The following is a 21,781-nucleotide window of genomic DNA, read 5'->3' on the forward strand; positions in this document are numbered from 1 at the left end:
GATTCCACATTCTACATGTCAGCACCCAAAACCAGTGAGCTCACTGAAACTCTGGTTAAGGAGTTACAGTCAGTATCAGAATGGGTGATTAATAATAAACTGGTCTTAAATACATCTAAAACTAAAAGCATTGTATTTGGTTAAAAGCATTCTCTAAGACCTACACCTCAACTGGAGTTATACATAAAAGGTGTGAACATTGAGCAAGTTGAGGAAGCTAAACTCCTAGGTATAACATTGGATGGTCAATTATCATGGGAAAGTCATATTGACAAAGGTCTTGTGAAGATGGGGAGGGATGTATATGTCATAAAATGTTCTGCATTTTTTATACAAAAATCAACTGTGCAAGCTGTTCAGGCTCTGGTCTTGTCCCAGCACACCTTGCCCTTAACTGCACATACAGAACTAACATCAACAACATGCATGCCAGCACTCAGAACAAGTACAGCTGGAGTTTATATATGAATGCCTGGAAAATTTCAATTTTGGATAATCTCTTATAAAATAGGTTAAAGTCATGTATAGTAACCCTAGGTGTAAAATAGTAAATAATACATCTCAGAAAGTTTTACATTGTTGAGGTGTAAAACAAGGTTGTCCACTATCGACATATCTATTTATTATGGTCATCAATATGTTAGCTATTAAAATCAGATCCAACAATAATATCAAGGGGTTAGAAATCCAGCATTTAAAAATAAAAGTGTCATTGTACGCTGAGGATTCATGTTTTCTTGAAATCCACAATTTGGATCCCTCCAAATAAATACAACATGATCTCACTCCAACGCATTTTTATAGAAAGATAGCAAAATAGATAAGCTCTAGCTGCCATGGAAAGGAAAATACCTGTCTATTTGTGGAGAAATCACCCCGATTAACTCTTTAGTCATATCCCAGTGTACCTATTTGCTTATGGTCTTGCCTACACCTAGCGAACATTTGATTTGGAATGGCAAGCCAGACGAAATGAAACGGGCCTATTTATAGAATTAATATGAATTCAGAGGGCAGAAATGATTCAATATTAAAGCATTAGACCTCTCGCTAAAGCCTTCAGTTATACAAAAGTTATACTTATATCCGAACTGGTCCTCTAGCAAATGAACTTCTAGTTGCACACAATCCTGGATCCGGGAGCACCCTCATCAGTAAAAAAGCTGACTCGCATAGCCTAGCATAGCGCCACAAGTAAATACTAGCATCTAAATATCATGAAATCACAAGTCCAAGACACCAGATGAAAGATACACATCTTTTGAATCCAGCCATCATTTCTGATTTTTAAAATGTTTTACAGGGAAGTCACAATATGTATTTCTATTAGCTAACCATGATAGCAAAAGAGCCAACTTTTTTCCCCCACCATTTTTTTACTGCATAGGTAGCTATCACAAATTCGACCAAATACAGATATAAATAGTCACTAACCAAGAAACAACTTCATCAGATGACAGTCTGATAACATATTTATTGTATAGCATATGTTTTGTTCGAAAAATGTGCATATTTCAGGTATAAATCATAGTTTTATATTGCAGCCACCATCACAACTCTCACCAAAGCAACTAGAATAACTACAGAGAGCAACGTGAATTAACTAAATACTCATCTTAAAACATTTATGAAAAATACACAGCGTACAGCAAATGAAAGACAAAGATCTTGTGAATCCAGCCAATATTTCAGATTTTTTAAGTGTCTTACAGCGAAAACACAATTTAGCATTATATTAGCTTACTACAATAGCCAACCACACAGCAGCATTGATTCATGCACGTTAGCGATAGCGAATAAACCAGCAAAAGATATTACATTTTTCACTAACCTTCTCAAAACTTCATCAGATGACAGTCCTATAACATCATATTACACAATACATATATTGTTTGTTCGAAAATGTGCATATTTAGCGGAACAAATCGTGGTTATACAATGAGAATAGTAGCCAAGCTGCAAAGAAAATGTCAGGAGAAATCTTGGGAGAGGCACTTAATCTAATCAATAACTAATCATAAACTTGACTAAAAAATACAGGTTGGACAGCAAATGAAAGATACATTAGTTCTTAAGAAGAACGTCTCACCCCATGCTCAATAATGGCCTTTTCCCTTTATTCAGATTACAACCCCACACTTCAGTTATTTGAAAAGGAAATCATCTCCCAAATATCACTATTTTTAAAACAAGCCATAGAAAGTTGGTTGCAATTTCAGTTGAATCCACCAGAAAAAAAACGGAACAAAAAATACAACAAATTTTATGGTTAAACAAAAATATACTAATAGATATAAAACATTATAATATTTATTTTAAATGGTATAATCTTTGTAAATTATATCATAAATCTACTCGTGGAGTTATGTCACACATGCAGCTAACAAAAATATATGGAATTGTCTGCTCTACCCAAAATTACATCCAACTAATCGCAGCATTCCCGCAAAAATGGAAGAGGAAAGTGGAAGAGGGAAAAAGTAGGGAACTTGTCTGTCGGCCCAGCATTAAAGACCATAATTGGTTAAAGAAAATTGTGATAAATAAAAAAGTACACCAGTTTATTTATTAATTTATTAAGGGCCAAAAAATTGACAGCTGTGCCATATAGATTGCAAAATAGTTTGGAAGAGATTTCCGACGTACCGATTACATGGCACATGGTTTATGAACTGATATGCAAAACTACTCCAGATTCAAAACTTATAATTTTTCCATTTAAATTATTATACTAAATTCTTGCAACCAATATAATGTTACATATATGGGGGATACAACCTTCCCAGTTCTGCAGATTGTGCTGCGAAGAGAGAGAATCATTAGATCATTTGTTTTGGTACAGTCCATATGTAGCTTGTTTTTGGTCACAGGTCCAGGAATGGCTCAAGATTTGCAACATTTAGCTGGAGCTAACTCTGAAGATAGCACTACTGGGTGATCTGAAAATTCATAGTCAATTGATCAATAATAAAATAACACTTTTAGAAAAAAAAAATATTTTTGATTTTTCTTTACAAATTATGAGAATAGAAAGGTTCAGAACTTTTGTGAAACATCACAGTACAAATCCAATATGGATGGTGTTAAGAGATAGATGGGAGGGGTTGAATGGAGCTGAAGGTTGGGAATAATAACAACTAATAACAACAAGATAACTAATGTAAAACATACTGTGTCTGTAAAAAGTATATAGGTTCAGAACTTTTGTGAAAGAAATAGATGGGAGAGGTTAAGGTTAGAGGAAGGACAGGAGAAAAAACAAACAAAATATACCTATTGTAAAATAGACTGTGCCGGTAAAATGTATATAGTATGTATAAGCTGGAAGTAGAAGCCTAAGCGTTGTTGTTCACTAGTTTACTCCTATTAAGGGAGGGGTGGTAGGGTTAGAAGGTAATAAAAGAAAATATATTACAAAAAATATGTATATATGTATGTATATGTATTTATATGTATGTATGTACAGTACCAGTCAACATTTTGGACACGCCTACTCATTCCAGGGTTTTTCTTTATTTTTACTATTTTCTACATTGTAGAATAATAGTGAATACATCAACACTATGAAATAATACATATGGAATCATATAGTAACCAAAAAAGTGTCAAAATATATTTTATATTTTAAATTCTTCAAAGTAGCCACCCTTTGCCTTGATGAGCTTCATGAGGTAGTCACCTGGAATGCATTTCAATTAACAGGTATGCCTTGTTAAAAGTTCATTTGTGGAATGTCTTTCCTTCTTAAACTTCTTATGGATCAGTTGTACGCTAGCGTGCCACCTCGACAACTTTCGGTGAAATTGCAGAGCGCCAAATTCAAATGAAATTACTATAAATATTTAACTTTCATGAAATCACAAGTGCAATACATCAAAATAAAGCTTAACTTGTTGTTAATCCAGCCGCCGTGTCAGATTTCAAAAAGGCTTTACAGCGAAAGCAAACCATGCAATTATCTGAGGACAGCGCTCAGCACACAAAACATTACAAACAATTAGCAGCCAAGTAGATTAGTCACGAAAGTCAGAAATAGCAATAAAATTAATCACTTACCTTTGATGATCTTCGTATGGTTGCACTCACAAGACTCCCAGTTACAAAATAAATGTTTGTTTTGTTTGATAAAGTCCCTCTTTATATCCAAAAATCTCCATTTTGTTGGCGCGTTTTGTTCAGTAATCCAATGGCTCAAATGCGGTCACAAGAGGCAGGTGAAAATTCTAAATAGTATCCGTAAAGTTCGTAGAAACATGTCAAATGATGTTTATAATCAATCCTCAGGTTGTTTTTAGACGAAATAATCGATAATATTTCAACCGGACAATAGCGTCGTCAATATAAAAGAAAAACAACGAAAGGCGCGCTCTCGGGATTGCGCACCAAAGAGGTTGGGGACTTTCCACTGGCCTCTCTGTCACGTTCCTGACCTGTTTTCTCTTGTTTTGTATGTGTTTAGTTGGTCAGGCCGTGAGTTGGGGTGGGCATTCTATGTTATGTGTTTCTATGTTTAGGTTCATTGTCATTTAGCCTGATATGGTTCTCAATCAGGGACAGGTGTTTTACGTTTCCTCTGATTGAGAACCATATTTAGGTAGGTTGTTCACACTGTTTGTTTGTGGGTGGTTGTCTTCCGTGTTTGTGTCTGCACCACACGGGACTGTTTCGGTTTGTTCGTTCGTTTTAGGTAGTCTGTTCCTGTTTCATGCGTTCTTCGTGTTTATGTAAGTTCTTGTTCAGGTCAGTCTACATCGTTTGTTATTTTGTAGTTTGTTTAAGTGTTTTCGTCTTTACTTTAATAAACTTCATTATGTCCACATTCCACGCTGCGCTTTGGTCCAATCCATACTCCTCCTCTTCAGACAAAGTTTTTGTTCTTAACTGACTTAACACCAATTTGTTCTTAACTGACTTGCCTAGTTAAATAAAGGTAACAATAACAATAATAAATAAACCACACGCACAGAGATCATCCGTTCACCTACCTTGTATCTCACAACAACTAGGCGGTTGCCCCTTCCTCTTAAAAATCTCAAATTTAGACTCATCAGACCAAAGGGCAGATTACCACCGGTCTAATGTCCATTGCTCGTGTTTCTTGACCCAACAAGTCTCTTCTTCTTATTGGTGTCCTTTAGTAGTGGTTTCTTTGCAGCAATTCGACCATGAAGGCCTGATTCACACAGTCTCCTTGTTGAGATGTGTCTGTTACTTGAACTTGAACTGTGAAGCATTTGTTTGGGCTGCAATCTGAGGTGCAGTTAACGCTAATGCACTATTCCTCTGCAGCAGAGGTAACCATGGGTCTTCCTTTCTTCTTTTTATCATAGCGCTTGATGGTTTTTGCGACTGCACTTGAAGACACTTTAAAAGTTCTTGAAATTTTCCGGATTGACTGACCTTCATGTCTTAAAGTAATGATGGACTGTCGTTTCTCTTTGTTTATTTGAGCTGTTCTTGCCATAATATGGACTTTGTCTTTTGTCAAATAGGGTTATTTTCTGTATACCACCCATACCTCGTCACAACACAACTGATTGGCTCAAACGCGTTAAAAAGGAAAGAAATTCTATAAATTAACTTTTAAGTGACTACCTCATGAAGCTGGTTGAGAGAATGCCAAGTGTGCAAAACTGTCATCAATGCAAAGGGTTGTTACTTTGAAGAATCTCAAATACATTATGATTAGTTTAACTATTTTTTGGTTACTACATGATTCCATATGTATTATTTCATACTTTTGATGTCTTCACTATTATTCTACCATGTAGAAAATAGTAAAAACAAAGAAAAACCCTTGAATGAGTAGGTGTGTCCAAACTTTTGACTGGTACTGTATATATACATTTGCAAAAAGATATATGGTGGACTGGAAGTGATGCAGTCAATTACATTGATGGAAGCTACAATCATACCATATCTACTCCCTGCATGCCCATCTTTCCTGGTTGAGGGTTGACGAGAGATTAACTGCTTCACTTCTAGGTTTTATGAGAAATATTACTGTGACGAAAATTCCAGATTGTCTGCGTAACCAAATAAGATTCAGCTCAGACATCCATACATACTCCACACATTTCTTCATAGTCCCCAAGTCCAAAATGAATTCACAGCAACGCACAGTTTTATACACAGCCATGTTAGCATGGATCTCCCTTCTATCTCCAATTACTCAAGCAAACAACAAAATTATCATAAGACTACGGATAAACAACCAACTCATGGAACGGAGGGTAGGTACTGTGAGGGGACACACAAACACATGCACAGACAGACACACTCTAACAGTCACATCATTTTTGTTTGTTGTATTGTTTGTATATTGTTGTATTATAGATTTGGGTGTCTATCAGTGTGTCAGTGTTTAGTTACTTGTCATGTGTTTTGTTTTTGTGGACCCCAGGAAGAGTAACTGCTGCTTCTGCAAGACCTAACGGGGATCCAAATAAACACATTGCATGTTGTCTGAATGAGGTTGGTCCTTTACATGGTGTGATAGCTTATACTTTGGTCCATCAAAATATATATTTTCAAAATGTTTTTATATTTAGAATATTTCTGGGAAAAAAGTTGAGAATGTCCCATCTTTCAAGAATCCCTGAGCTTTGAAAACAGCAACATTTTCTCTCAGCCTAATGGCAAAATGTGCAAAATAGCATAAGATTATCTATAATACTGCAAATGTTTCTCTCTGCTCCATAAAAATATAAAATTATAAACAAAATCTGTATTTTTGGTGGGGGGGTGCCTTGCTCGGACCTTGCGGGAGGGCCCGCGAAACTGCGCTACGCCACTGACACTCACGAGCGTGCTCACACACACTTATTCTCATACATGCACCCATGTTAAGACACATTACACAGACACGCACACACTGCACCAGCAAGCCTGCATGGGTACCAATCCTGTTTGCCACAGCGCCTGAAGAGCAGGGAGAGAGGGAGGGTGAGCAGCGAGAAAGAGAGCGAGGGAGAGTACACTTGAGCTGGTTGCAGGCTTGCTGGTGTTATTACCGCAGCTCAGAGTGTGATATAGAATAGTATGTTATTGCACACACAAGCAGTACGCACAAATGTACACACACACTGCACCAGCAAGCCTGCATGGGTACCAATGGAGAAAGGGGGAGAGGGAGCAAAGAGAGAGTGGAATAGGGAGAGGGTGGGGGAGCAGTGAGAGCGGGAGAGGAAGGTAGCAGCATAGTAAGCGAGTGAGAGCAAGGCAGTTTTTTACGTGCATGTTTTGGAATGGGTTTTTTCTTCTCTGGTCTCTTGTTGAGTGAGAGTAATGATACTCAGAATGCCTGTGATGCTCAGTGCCTCCCACAGCTCTGTCCATCTCTCTGTCCGCAACTCCCTCCACAGATGGACAAGCAGCAGGACTATTAGAGAGAGGAGAGAAAAAAATAAAAAATAAAATTGCAACAAGAAACCAAATCAATGCAGCAGCAAGAGGAGGGAGATTTGACTTTCACTTAAAGCTGTTCAAGCTGTTCTGTTCCTCTGTCCGTCCCCCTCTTCTTAATCTTTTTATTTTCTTAGGTGGTCGGAATTGTTTCACAGGAATGCAGAACAGAACACGAGAGGAAGAGGGACTTTAGAGGCTAAAGAGAGAGGGAAAGATAGAGAGAAAAAGAGACAGGAAAGTCTGCAGCATCAACCTCATTCCCCCTGTTCTGTTCCCTTGTTGTGGTTCAGAGTGAGGAAGAACGGAGGAGCAGAGAAAGAGGGAGCAAAAATAATTACACAGGGAAAGTGTACATGAGCGAGAAAGAAAGGGAGAGGAAGAGATAGAGAGAGCGGGTTCTGTGATGCGCTGCAGTAGCATCCCACAGCAGACGGCTGAGGACTGCCTCCCTGTGTGTGCGCGGCATGTGTGTGTGTGTGTGACTGCACTGCTGAAGAGGAGGAGGAGGAGGAGGCAGAATGTGAGCACGCCATCAGACGCTGCAGGGCCATACGTAGAAAAACACACTGGCACCATCAGCATCCGCCCACGGCAGGCAGGACCTCCAGCACTGCAACCCCCAAGCCCCAGCCCCAACCTAAGACCTCGCCAGGCCCTTACCACCTTCATCTCCACCAGACAGTCGTCTCAACCAGGCTGAAATATGGCACAAGCCGCCAAACATCTCCGCAAGAACAAGGATTTAGAAGCCCAGATTGAGGCGGAGCGAAAGGAGAAGGAGGAGGAGAAGGCCAAGAAGAGGAACCGCTCGCGGGATAAAAAGCGCAAGGTAAGGGGTCCACTCACAGGGGGTCGGAGGGAGTGGGAAGGGGGAGAGATGGAGAGGGGGGCAGGAGGGAGAGATACCCCCCCCCTTCTTTCTCTCTCATGCTAAGCTCTGATCAGGGGTGCTGGGGCACACATGGACATATACTGATGCATTTCTACAGTGTGTGCACAGTGACACTGGCAGACATGTACTGTGCATACAGACATGGGGAAACTGTAAACACACTGCATGCTCTCCTACCCCTCTTCCTGCTTTACTGACTGTCCTGTGGCAGAACTGTCCTATGGGTCTGTGTGGTACTCTACCTCTTTCTCTCTCTCCTTTTATCTCTCTGTCGCTCTCTCGCTCTATCCATGTTAAGTATTAAGGAAGTTAGAGGTAGTTTTGAGAGCCAATGCTAACTAGCGTTAGTGCAGTGATTGGAAGTCTACAGGAACAGCTAGCATGATACATCAAAACGGTATACACCAGTTAATCTGTCTGGGGAAGAAGCTAAAGGGCCTCATTGCCAAAATCCGGAACAGTCACTTTAAGGAACTGTTCTAATGACTGCTGACTAAGGAGTAATACATACCTGCAGGCTTTTCTCATACTGGAACCTTGTGCACAGCGCTGCCAGGGCTGGTGGCTGTTGTCGCACTAGTGGCTAAACACTAAATTTCTGCTTCATCAGTCACTGGCTCTATCAGCGGGATCTGTGATTATGACTGGGACAGTCACATTTCACTTAGTTTCATGAATGAAAATGAGCAGTTGTCAAAGTCATTGATGATGCATCGTTTAGCCTATTGATAAGAAATTCTGTCTGTCTGTCTGTCTGTCTGTCTGTCTGTCTGTCTGTCTGTCTGTCTGTCTGTCTGTCTGTCTGTCTGTCTGTCTGTCTTCCTCACCCATACAGGACGCACCCAGAGGGGGAGAGAAAGGGTACTGGGGTGCTGGTGAGGTTGTTTTGCTTAGTTTGAGTCTGAATGCCAATGTATGGGGGGATAACGGGTGAAAGAAATGGGGAGTGGTCGGGAGGTATGAAAAGAGAAGGCAACGTGAGAGATAGGCAGAATGGATATCAGTCAGACCTACCTGGGACAGGTGTCACAGTGGAGGTTGGCACCATCACAAAGGGTTCTGTTGAGGGGGAGGGGCTCCAGCTCCAGCTGTTTCATTAGAACAGTGTTGCTTAGAATAGGAAGACAAACTTAGATTCTGTAGCTAACTACAGTATGTGCTATGAGTGTATTAGTGTGTTTAGATATGGGCAAGTGACTCATTGACCCGAGAACCAATGGGCCCTCAACGGCCCCCGCCACTAAATTCACAATTTAGTCTTTGTTTTTATTGCTCTCTTAAAATAGCAGTTGTAAATGCCCCTCCTTCTTTTATCTCTTTTATCTGTTATTACTTTCTGGTCTAATCCCACCCACATGGCTGTTAAGTCCACAGTGTTTTTTTTATCAGCCTCAGTATTGGTACATGCCACAATCATTGGGTTGTGATAGACTTGTGTTGAACAATACAACAGGTTTCACAGTTAATCAGAACAAAGTGCACGTGTTCAGCATTCCGCTCTGCCTTTTTGATTTGTGTGTGTGTGTGTGCGCGTGTGCGTGTGCGTGTGCGTGTGCGTGTGCGTGTGTGTGTTGAATCAAATCACATTTTATTGGTCACATACACATATTTAGCAGATGTTATTGCGGGTGTAGCAAAATGATTGTGTTCCTAGCTCCAACAGTGCAGTAATATCTAACAATTCACAACAATACACACACATCTAAAAGTACAATAATGGAATTAAGAAATATATAAATATTAGGACGAGTAATGTTAGAGTGGCATTGACTAAAATACAGTAGAATAGAATACATTATATACATGAGTAAAGCAGTATGTAAATATTATTAAAGTGACTAGTGTTCCATTATTAAAGTGGCCAGTGATTCTATGTGTGTAGGCCAGCAGCCTCTAAGGTGCCGGGTTGAGTACCAGGTGGTACTAGTGGCTAGTGATGGCTATTAACAGTCTGATGGCCTTGAGATAGAAGCTGTTTTTCAGTGTCTCGGTCCCAGCTTTGATGCACTTGTACTGACCTCGCCTTCTGGATGATAATGGGGTGAAGAGGCCGTGGCTCGGGTGGTTGATGTCCTTGTTTATCTTTTTGGCCTTCCTGTGACATTGGGTGCTGTAGTTGTCCTGGAGGGCAGGCAGTGTGCCCCCGGTGATGCGTTGGGCAGACCGCACCACCCTCTGGAGAGCCCTGCGTTTGAGGGCGCTAATAGAGCCCGACAGGATGCTCTTGATTGTGCATCTGTAAAAGTTTGTGATGGTCTTAATGCAACCCACGATACAAATTTCAATACCCCGGCCCAAAAATTGGGGAATATTTGTTATTTAAAAATAAATGCCTCCAGTCATCTTGTGCACTAGGTTAATAGATCAAGCAGATTGCGTTCATCATTTTGTCTGTTGCATTATTTTTTCATTATGAAGCCCTAAATCAGCTGATATAGCCAGCCCAGTAGTCACATGGTACATTTGTTTACAAAGAGTCCACGGAGCAAACGGAAGCTTTCGTGATGTGACGATCCACTGTTGTGCAGTGCAAGAGATGTGTTCAAGTTACACTTGAAATTCTCTACTAATGTTTACCAGCTAAATATCTCATAAGATGTGCCAAAAAAAAACTCTCCAGCTTAGGGCTCCAGCTATGCATTTGGTTTGCTAACTTCCTTGCTAAGTGGCTAGCTTGTAAAATCAAGCTTCTTGGGTTACAGCAGAGACAATCAATCCCTTCTTGGATCAAGAACCCTGCTGTCTAATATTTGTTTTGTGTGTGCAGAAAACCTTTTAAGATTGTTATACAACTTTATGAGCTGGGGTGTCTGTCATTGCAATTTGTTTATGTTCACTGGTGCTTGTTGTCATTTAGCGACTGTGCAGTTGAACTAATTCCTGTCTCCCACCTCATCATTATTTGTTTTTTGTATTTTTAGGGATCCCCATTAGTTTCTGCCAAGGCAGCAGCTACTCTTTCTTGGTCCAAGCACATTAAGGCACTTATATTACATATAAAACAAAAGATAAAACAGTACATCATATAACATTATTACACCACTACATATCTACAATACAAAATGTATAATACCACTATACAACAATATTACAATGTACGTGTGTATAGAGTGCATGTGCTTGTGCTTGTGTGTGTATGCGTGTGTCTGCACCTTTTGCGTGTGTCTTGTCACAGTCCCGTTGTTCCACAAGGTGTATTTTTACCTTTAAAAAAGACAATCTGATTCTACTGCATGCACCAGTTACCTGATGTGGAATAGAGTACTGTGCGCCTCCCATTTTCTGTTCTGGACTTGGGATTGTGAAGAGACCTCTGGTGGCTTGTCTTGTGGGGTATGAATGGGTGTCCGAGATGTGTGCTAGTAGTTTAAACAGACAGCTCTGTACAACACTTCTTACAAAAACAAGTAGTGATGAAGTCAATCTCTCTTCCACTTTGAGCTATGAGAGATTGACATGCATATCATTAATGTTAGCTCCCCCTGTACTTTAAGGGCCAGTCGTGCTGCCCTGTTCTGAGCCAATTGGAATTGGAAAGTCCCTCTTTGTAGCACCTGATCACACCACTGAACAGTAGTCCAGGTGTAACAGTTTTGCTTCTGTCCCTCTCCTCGCCCGAACCAGGGACCCTCTGCACATATCAACAACTGACATCCTCGAAGCATCGTTACCTATCACTTCACAAAAGCCGCGGCCCTTGCAGGGCAAGGGGAACAACTACTTCAAGGTCTCAGAGCGAGTGACATCACCCATTGAAATGTTATTAGCGCACACCCCGCTAACTAGCTAGCCATTTCACGCCAGTTACATAGATGCGACAAAACTAGGGCCTGTAGGACCTGCTTGTTGATAGTGTTGTTAAAACCTCTTAAGGATCTGCCCCTTTTTTTCAATTTTCGCCTAAAAGGACACCCATATCTAACTGCCTGTAGCTCAGGACCTGAAGCAAGGATGTGCATATTCTTGGTACCGTTTGAAAGGAAGCACTTTGAAGTTTGTTGAAATGTGAAAGGAATGAAGGAGAATATAACACAATAGATCTGGTAAAAGATAATACCACACTTTTTTTGTACCATCATCTTTTAAATGCGAGAGAAAGGCCATAATGTACTATTCCAGCCCAGGTGCAATTTAGATTTTGGCCACTAGATGGCAGCAGTGTATGTGCAAAGTGTTAGACAGATCCAATGAACCATTGCATTTCTGTTCAAGATGTTGTATCAAGACTGCCCAAATGTGCCTAATTTGTTTATTAACTTCTTATGGCTGCAGCCCGACGCCGGTACACTTGTGACAACAGCCAGCTCAAAGTGCAGGGCGCGAAATTCAAAAGATATTTCAAAAAAATATTTAACTTTCACACATTAACAAGTCCAAGACACCAGATGAAAGGTACACATCTTGTGAATCAAGCCAACATGTCCGATTTTTAAAATGTTTTACAGGGAAGACACAATATGTAAATCTATTAGCTAACCACATTAGCAAAAGACACCACTTTTTTTACTCCATCAGTTTTTTACTCTATCAGTAGCTATCACAAATTCGACCAAATAAAGATATAAATAGCCACTAACCAAGAAACAACTTCATCAGATGACAGTCTGATAACATATTTATTGTATAGCATATGTTTTGTTAGAAAAATGTGCATATTTCAGGTATAAATCATAGTTTACATTGCAGCTACAGTCAGAAATTGCACCGAAAGCAGACAGAAAAATTACAGACACCAACGCCAAATAACTAAATACTCATCATAAAACATTTCTGAAAAATACATAGTGTACAGCAATTGAAAGACAGGTATCTTGTGATTCCAGACAATATTTCCGATTTATCAAGTGTTTTACAGCGAAAACACAATATAGCGTTATATTAGCTTAGCACAATAGCAAACATAACAACAGCATTGATTCAAGGCAAAAATAGCGATAACGTATAAACCACCAAAATATATTAATTGTTTCACTAACCTTCTCAGAATTCTTCAGAAGACAGTCCTGTAACATCATATTACACAATGCATATAGAGTTTGTTCGAAAATGTGCATATTTAGCGGCACAAATCGTGCTTATACAATGAGAATAGTGTCCATAACGTCAAGCAATCTGTCCGGCGCCATCTTGTAAAGGCACCTATTCTTATCGAAAACTATTCATAAACTTGACAAAAAAATACAGGTTGGACAGCAATTGAAAGACAAATTAGTTCTTAATGCAATCGCTGAATTACATTTTTAAAATTAACGTTACTGCGCAATACAGGCTGCGATAAAGTAAGGCTACACTGCAAGTAATGGCGGCTTATGCATTTTACCTTTTCCAACAGAACAATGAATTATCAGCATAAATAGTTCTTACTTTTTGATGAACTCCCATCAGAATCTTGGGAAAGGTGTCCTTTGTCCAAAATAATCGTTGCTACGTTGGAGAACGTCGTCTTCAACGTTGCAATTAGCAGTAAACAATAGCCATGTGGGCCAGAGATACCCAACTTCCTACAACGTCACGAAAATAAATACCCGAAAATCGCAATATACTGACATAAACTGATATAATTCGGTTTAAAATAACAACATTACGATGTCTTCAACACCTATATAGAATAAAAACAGAGCCGGATATATCTAGGAGCTAAAACGGGAGCTTCTAAAATGACATGCCAAGACCCTCCCTGCGTCAGAGCGAAGAGTGGAAAGATGGGACACTTCGGTTCCAAGCAATTTATAACCTTTGGGAACTACGTAGAAACTCCATTTCAAGTCTCCCTATTCGCTGATACCCAGGGGAAGGCGTATGCAGTGCATCTCAACCAATAGAGGACAGGCAAATTAATACACAGGTCTCAGAACAGCCAGCAAAATTCTGCATTCTGACATACACATAGGAAAATTGCTCTAAGTCCAGTTCTATTTCACCCACAGATATAATTCAAACGGTTTTAGAAACTAGAGAGTGTTTTCTATCCAATAGTAATAATAATATGCATATTGTACGAGCAAGAATTGAGTACGAGGCCTTTTTGAAATGGGCACCTTTTATCTGGCTACTCAATACTGCCCCTTGAGCCCAAACAGGTTATTAATAACTTTTCATGCTCAAAATTGTGCACTCTCCTCAGACAATAGCATGGTATTCTTTCACTGTAATAGCTACTGTAAATTGGACAGTGCAGTTAGATTAACACGAATTTAAGCTTTCTGCCAATATCAGATATGTCTATGTCCTGGGAAATGTTCTTGTTACTTACAACCTGCTAATCACATTAGCCTACGTTAGCTCAACCGTCCCATGGAAGGGACACCGATCCCGAAGAAGTTTTAAGGGGCAGAACTGGTGTTTTTTTGCAACAATTAGTGCTAGTACTTCAGTATCTATCCTCTCAGTGGCATCTGTAAGCAGAGGTCTCTCTGCAAAACTAAGATCGTAACCGAAATAAAGAGGTTCTGCCGAGTTGTTCTGCCGAGTTGTATGAGTTGTTAATTTTCTGATGATCTCATTTAGACTTTTTTGGCTTTGGCAAATATTGGTGTTTTCTATTCCTGTTCGCTCCTCTCCCTGTAGGCTTTACAGACTCTCCCACCCCTTGGTTGCAACCCTTCTATTTTAGTGTACCCTGTGCGAATAATGAATGTGGAATTCCTGGTCTCTGGCAGCGTTTGGAACTGCCGATCTGCGGTCAAGAACGCAGCGTTCATTTCTGTGCTGCCCTTCGGTCCCTTGTCTTTTTGGCCCTGACAGAGACATAGTTCACCCCAGAGAACACTCCTACTACAGCTGCTCTCTCATTTCACTACCTGTTCTCTCATAGTCCGAGAGCATCTAGTCATCGCAGTGGTGGCACAGGGTTACTCACTTCTTCTTAATCAGCTTTTTCAATCTCACTCACCTGTCCATCTCCTCATTTGAATTCCATGCTGTCACTGTCACTTGTCCACTTGTTATCTATCGCCTTCCAGGTGCCCTTGGAGAGTTCCTCAATGAGCTTGTCACCTTGATAAGTTAATTTCCTGACATTGGCTATCCTATCATCTCTCCCTTTTGCTAAATCCTTCTCCCTCCTGTCTCCTGATTGTGCCTCTTCAACCCTACTCTCCTCCCTTTCCACATCCTATGACTCGCACTGTCCCCTTTCATCCCAGCCGACTCGGCCCTCCCTGTTTGCTCCGTGGCTCAGTGACTAATTTCAAGCTTACAGAACAGGGCTGCAGGCAACTGAGCAAAAATTTGGGAAAATGTAACTTTCGGAGGACCTATCATCCTTTCACTCCCTCCTCTCTACCTTCTCTTCCTCTATATCTGCTGCTAAAGCCACTTTCTATTACTCTAAATTTCAAGCTTCTGCCTCTAACTCTTTTCCACCTTCTTATCCCTCATTAATCCCCCCTTTCCACCTCACTCTTTGCAGATTACTTTGTCAACCACTTTGAAAAGAAGGTTGACGACCACTGTTCCTCATTCACTCAGCCTATTGAGTCCATTGGTCCCACTCACACAGAACTACCCTACGCCTTGACCTCTTTCTCCCCTCTCTCTCCAGATGAAATGCTGCAACTATTGACTATTCGCCACCCGACAACCTGCCCGCTCGATCCCAACTACTCCTCCCTCCTCCAGACTCTTTATTTTCTTTCCAAAACACTTGAGTGTGCTGTCTCTGACCAACTCTCTCTATCTCTCTCTGAATAATCTTCTTGACCCTAATCAGTCAGGCTTCAAGACTGGTCACTCAACTGACACTGTCAACCATCAGATCCTCCTCTCCACCCAGTGCTGGGGGTCACAGGCTCTGCAAAGTCTAGGATTGCATCCTACCTAGCAGGCCACTTCTACCAGGTGACACTGACAATATCTGTGTCTGCACTACGTACTCTCAATACTGGTGTCCCCCAGGGCTTGGTTCTAGGCCCTCTCCTCTTCTCTCTATACACCAAGTCACTCAGCTCAGTCATATTCTCACATGGTCTCTCCTATCATTGCTATGCAGATGACACTCCACAACTTTATTCCTTCCCCCTTCTAACACCCAGGTGGCAACATGCATCTCTAAGTGCCTGGCAGATATCTCAGCGTGGATGTCAGCCCACCACCTCAAGCTCAACTTCAATGTGTTACCTTCACTACCTTCAGGCTATGTTCAAACCCTACACCCCAACCCGAGAAAAGGTCAAAGACTTAAAAACAAGAAAGAGACATTCCAACTGAAGAAGAAGAGACATGTTCACGCTATTGAGAAGGAGAACACTGAGGTGATTGACTCATCAGACGAGGAAGTCACAAGGCTACCATGTTTCTCCCTTGCTAGAGGGACACAGGGGCAGCTGTATCTCTTGTGTCTGCTTGTGTCAGAGAAAGTCTACAAAAGACACTGAAATACCTTCCACTGCAGCCAGCACTCACCATGTACCCACCATCTTAAAAAAACATGGAGAAGTCTTTAATGGAGAGCTGGGTAGCATGACAGACAGTGATGCTTAGCATTAAGCCAGACAGCAAACCAACGTTTCTGAAAGCACGCTCAGTACCTTATGCTATCAGACCAAAAGTCGAGGCTGATTTGGACGATCTAGTCAATAATAAAAGTACTGGAGCTGGTCAGCATGTATGAATGGGCTACACCCATCGTACCAGTTCTTAAAAATATGGTAGAATCAGGAAATGTGGAGACTTTAAAGTCACAGTTAACCATGTGTTGTCCGCTGAGCAGTATCCACTACCTCACACCGACAACCTTTTTGTGGGCTTAGCTGGAAGTCAGAAGTTCAGCAAAACCAACCTCTGCCAAGCCTACTTGCAGATACACGTGGATGAAAAGTCAAGATGGTCTCTTCAGGTACTGTTGTCTACAGTTTGGAATCACAAGTGCTCCAGCGCTATTCCAGAGGGTGATGGACCAGATCTTGAGTATTACCGCCCAAGAGAATTCTCTTCGGTTACACTCACAGCCGTGTATATTCACCCTCAAGCCGATACCACGACGGCCCTCAAGGAACTACTCTGACTTTATGCAAACTGGAAGCCACATATCCTGAGGCCGCATTTATTTTAGCTGGGGATCTTTTACCATGTGAATTTTAGGAAAATGCTACCGAAGTTCTGTCAACACATTGACTGTAGTACTCACGCTGGGAAAACATTGGACCACTGCTATTCTCTCTCCTGGGATGCCTCCTTCAGCAAATCAGATCACGACAGAAACTCAAACAGGAAATACCCGCATTAAGGTCTATTCAACAATGATCTGACGAATCGGAATCCATGCTTCAAGATTGTTTTGATCACGCAGACTGGGATATGTTCCGGGTAAACTTAGATAATTACATTGATGTATACACGGGCACGGTCACTGAGTTTATCAGGAAGTGTGTAGGGGATGTTGTTCCCACTGTGACTATTAAAACCTATCCAAACCAGAAACCGTGGATAGATGGCAGCATTAGCGCTAAACTGAAAGCGCGAACCACCGCATTTAACCATGGCAAGGTGACTGTTACATTCTGAAACTGTCACAGTTGCTGCCAGCTGCACTGAGCCACGTAAAACTATGGAAACCCATCCCCACCACCAAAAACATGTCAAATGCAGATCATACAAATAGGATGTGTTTTTCATTTGTAACCTTGTGTGGTGATTTCAGAGGCGGCACCACAGGTCCTAGAATGGTGTGGGGGGAATTGTTTTCCTGGGGCCCAGAGTTTTTCCTGATCTGGTAGTAGGCTAACTCCAGACCCTAGTTGTAGCATATGACATAGTAATAAATCAGCTGTAAAAAACGGTTTTATGTGGGCCATGACATTGGCTATAATGGGACCAGATAATTTTTCTTATCGCTGAGCTTGCTGAATGCAGGGTTGCATCATGTAGGCCTTTGCATCAGTAATTAAAAAGATACTCATTCAGCATGTCATTACTATTGTGCTGTTTGAAAACCTCTTAAGGATCCGCCCCTGTTTTAAAATTTTCGCCTGAAATGACATACCCAAATCTAACTGCCTGTAGCTCAGGACCTGAAGCAACGATATGCATATTCTTGATACCATTTGAAAGGAAACACTTTGAAGTTTGTGGAAATGTGTAATTAATGTTGGAGAATATAACACAATAGATCTGGCAAAAGATAATACAAAGAAAAAAACAGCCGTTCTTTGCAACCAAATCTGGAAAAAGTCCAGGCGGGTAAATACTTTCTGAAGGCACTGTATATATTGTATACCATGCTAGCTCACTACTAATGTACATAGTGTGTTTATGGTGCTACGTCCTGCTCACTAGCCCAATGGTATTAGCCGCTACATGCTAATCTCTAGTCATTAAATTGTGTGCATTACAGCTATTACTGTTAGCCTGTGCAACATGCTACATTGCTATTAGCCTTTGCTGTTGTGCAATAGATTCCCTGTTTCTTCTATTCCACTAGAGAAAACCACTATCACTATCACTTTCACAATTTTTCCTTCTTGTTTGACGTGTGCGTGTGTCTGTTTGGTGTGGTAATAAAGTGTGAGTTGTATCCCTGTCTCCTTCTGGTCATTTTTGTCCTCTTATCGGGACTCTGGGATAGTTGCACCTACAGTAAACCTAAACCGGCACCTCTGTCGGAGACCACCACAAGGTGGCGCTCTTTTTCACAGACCATGATGGGTATTGTGTTTTGAGATGATCACATTCTGGATAAATGGTTGAACTAATGGGTATAAAGACGTGGTTATAAAACCCACAACACAAAACAAGCATGTTTTTTTTACACATTTGGAAAGAAGTATGCGTGGCCTACAACACAAACACGCAACCACTGTACCCTAGTTGAACTACTACATTTTTGTATTTTTACAAGGAAAAGGTTGTTTCCTGCAGTGTTACTGTATCTGTATACCCTATGTCTGGACAAAAGCATTTGGTAGTGGCTTCTTTAACTGTTCCTCAGTTTGGCACCATATGAAAGAGGTGGCTTCAGGTGATGGCTCCAGCCTGGTACACTGCGTCAGACACACAAAAGCTGTTGGACATGGCCAGTTATGCTAATCTGGGTCTGTGAGCACTGATGCACCTCCTTCTGTAACTGTCTTCACTATCAGACAGCAGAGCGTGCCATTGGCCTGGTCTCAAAACAACTTCAATAGCAATGTATTTACTCCACTGTCTGACTCACCCAGGTGTTTCAAGATGGTCTGTTGCTCTGCAGGTCTTTAGCAACATTATTAATGATTTTCCTCAGATTTCATTGTCATGTTAAGGCCTACAGTCCTCAGAACATTAACAACATATCTATAACACAGGACCTTGGATACTTCCTCATGTCTCTTACCTGTTGTTTTATATTTTATACTGTGATATGAATAGATAGAACACCAAATATCTGACTTCAGAAAATAAGTGGAAATAAGTCAAACTGATATATTTAAGACTAAAATGTATACTTTTCCTCTGGTAATACAGCAAAGGTCAATTTAAAGCTATATAACCAGTTAGAGGAAGTCTTTCAATTTGACAGTTTGAATTTTAATCTGTATTTGGCCATGATTTGGACTGATTTGCTCCAGATGCCAACCCAGCTAGCACATTTAGTTCTTTGGAAGTTGTGGGAATGTACATTTTTGGTTTCCCATTGGTTCTGGGAACGAACCTATACTTTCCTTGACAGATGAAAACGTTTTTTTAAAGTTCTGAAAATTTTACCTTTTCTGGTAAAGTTTATTTTTAGGTTGCAGGAAGGTTCTTTGAACGTTTTACTATGGTTCCCTGAAAGTTTTCATTAACGTTCTGATAATGCAAATTATAGGTTATTTTAAGATGATAAATAATGTTATAAGAACATGTTTCAATAAGACTTTTAATAACACTGCTAGCTTAATGTGGGTTAACTGTTTTGAACTCCAAGCACAGATAGGACACATAGAATTTCATTTGCTTAATGATTAATCATGTAAACACAATTTTTTTTATTGTGGCACGGCGTCAGTGAGATTCAAACCTATGATCTTCTGTTCTATATCCATGGAATTAGTTCACTGCACCACCAGGATGGAGCTAGCATGCCATGTTTGTTTTTTTACTCATACAAAGCTGTTCATTTTAGTCTATTCAAACAGACCCCATTTCAAAGGAAACAAGGACTCATTCAGATTAGGTGTGGACAATTGGGCACGGCCAACACACCTGAACACATTTAACAAGTTAAAGGATAGAGAGAGTTTTGTTGATGCTGAGAACGGAATGTACTGTATATGTTTTTAAATAACATTCAAAGAACGTTCTCTGAATGTTTCTAAAGTTTTCTTGTGTTTTTTTCTGAATGTTTTCTTAACGTTCTCGGAACATTTTGAGAACATGCCTTTAAATAGAACAATGAGGAAACCTGTAGGAAACGTTGTGCTGAAGTACTGAAATTCACACAGAAGAATGTTGTTTCTTAACGTTCTTTGAACTATTTTGGAACATTTCCAATGTCAAACCAGTTGGAGAACGTTCCAAGAGCATTACCAACATTTCAATTAAATGTAACCATGTTTGAACATTTAAGAAACATTCTGTTAAAGTAATGAAATACCAAGAAAATAACCTTTGTTTATTTCAAGTGTCTTATGTGCGGAGAATGTTCCAAAGCCAACTAACTATCCTGCGCAATTCCCAGAAAGTTGTGGGAAGGTTTTATGCAAAATAACCATAGGACAACCATGCTATCACCAAGAGCTAAGAAACATATGGTTCTCAGAACATTATGTGCTAGCTGGGAATTGTCTAAGTACCATTAGGATTATTTGGTTCATGCGTCTCTGTCTTCCTTTCTTCTTCTCCTCCGCTCTCTCTCTCTATCTCTCCCTGCTCTCTCTCTATCTGTCCGTCTCTCTCTCTCCCCCTGAAAGGGAGAAAGAGAACACAGTCTCTTCTCTAAGCGTTACAGTCTCTCTTTCCTCTCTCCTCGGTGTGAGTGTGCGTGTGTGTGTGTGCTGACAATAGAACAGGTGTAGACCTGATTACCAACAACGATGAGACAGCCTACAGGGAGGAGGCTAGAGTCCTGGCAGAGCCCTATGCTTGAGACTTATTGGATGGCTGAATTGGGGGTGAGAGTTGCCACAGAGTTGCCATGTTCACAAAAATCTGTCCTTCCTACTACTTACTAAAATTACATACTGTGTACTAATCATACTGTATACCATTTGGAACATACTGTTTAGTAAAATTGTATGCAATAAGCAACAAACATCAACATCCTACCCATACCGTGAATGTTTCATCTAATGAAGCAATTGCATTGTTTCCCGCTATTCGTTCATTTTGGCACAGACTGTCCTCCTATCTGATTGTCTGATGATTATCAGCTGTTGTCAAACACAGGTCAGAAAAGACACTTCTCTTGCTCAGTAGTGTGCAGCGAACCCTACTAGAAGAAGAGCTGAAACGAGTATGACATTCTGGCATTTAAAGGATACAACATTTTCGAAATGTCACATACTATAAACAATTTCGCAGTCACAG

General features: G+C 40.6%; 1 protein-coding gene across 17 annotated transcripts in view; it reads left to right on the forward strand.

Annotated features, from left to right (window-relative positions):
* Positions 1 to 21,781, forward strand: part of LOC129826373 (ankyrin-1-like) — a 200,687-nt gene that overhangs the window by 22,782 nt on the left and 156,124 nt on the right. For 5 of the 17 annotated variants that reach the window (XM_055887033.1, XM_055887025.1, XM_055887027.1 and 2 more), the window contains exon 1: positions 7,211 to 8,236. The exons of 2 other annotated variants lie outside the window; for them this stretch is intronic. In XM_055887033.1, coding sequence (XP_055743008.1) covers positions 8,111 to 8,236 — 126 coding nt within the window. In that variant the 5' untranslated portion in view covers positions 7,211 to 8,110. Of the gene's footprint in view, positions 1 to 7,208; positions 8,237 to 21,781 lie in introns of those variants that run through there. 10 more of the 17 variants (XM_055887021.1, XM_055887024.1, XM_055887023.1 and 7 more) reach the window with 5 other exon arrangements.

Source organism: Salvelinus fontinalis, chromosome 28 (genome assembly GCF_029448725.1).
Source record: "Salvelinus fontinalis isolate EN_2023a chromosome 28, ASM2944872v1, whole genome shotgun sequence".
NCBI classification, from domain to species: domain Eukaryota; kingdom Metazoa; phylum Chordata; class Actinopteri; order Salmoniformes; family Salmonidae; genus Salvelinus; species Salvelinus fontinalis.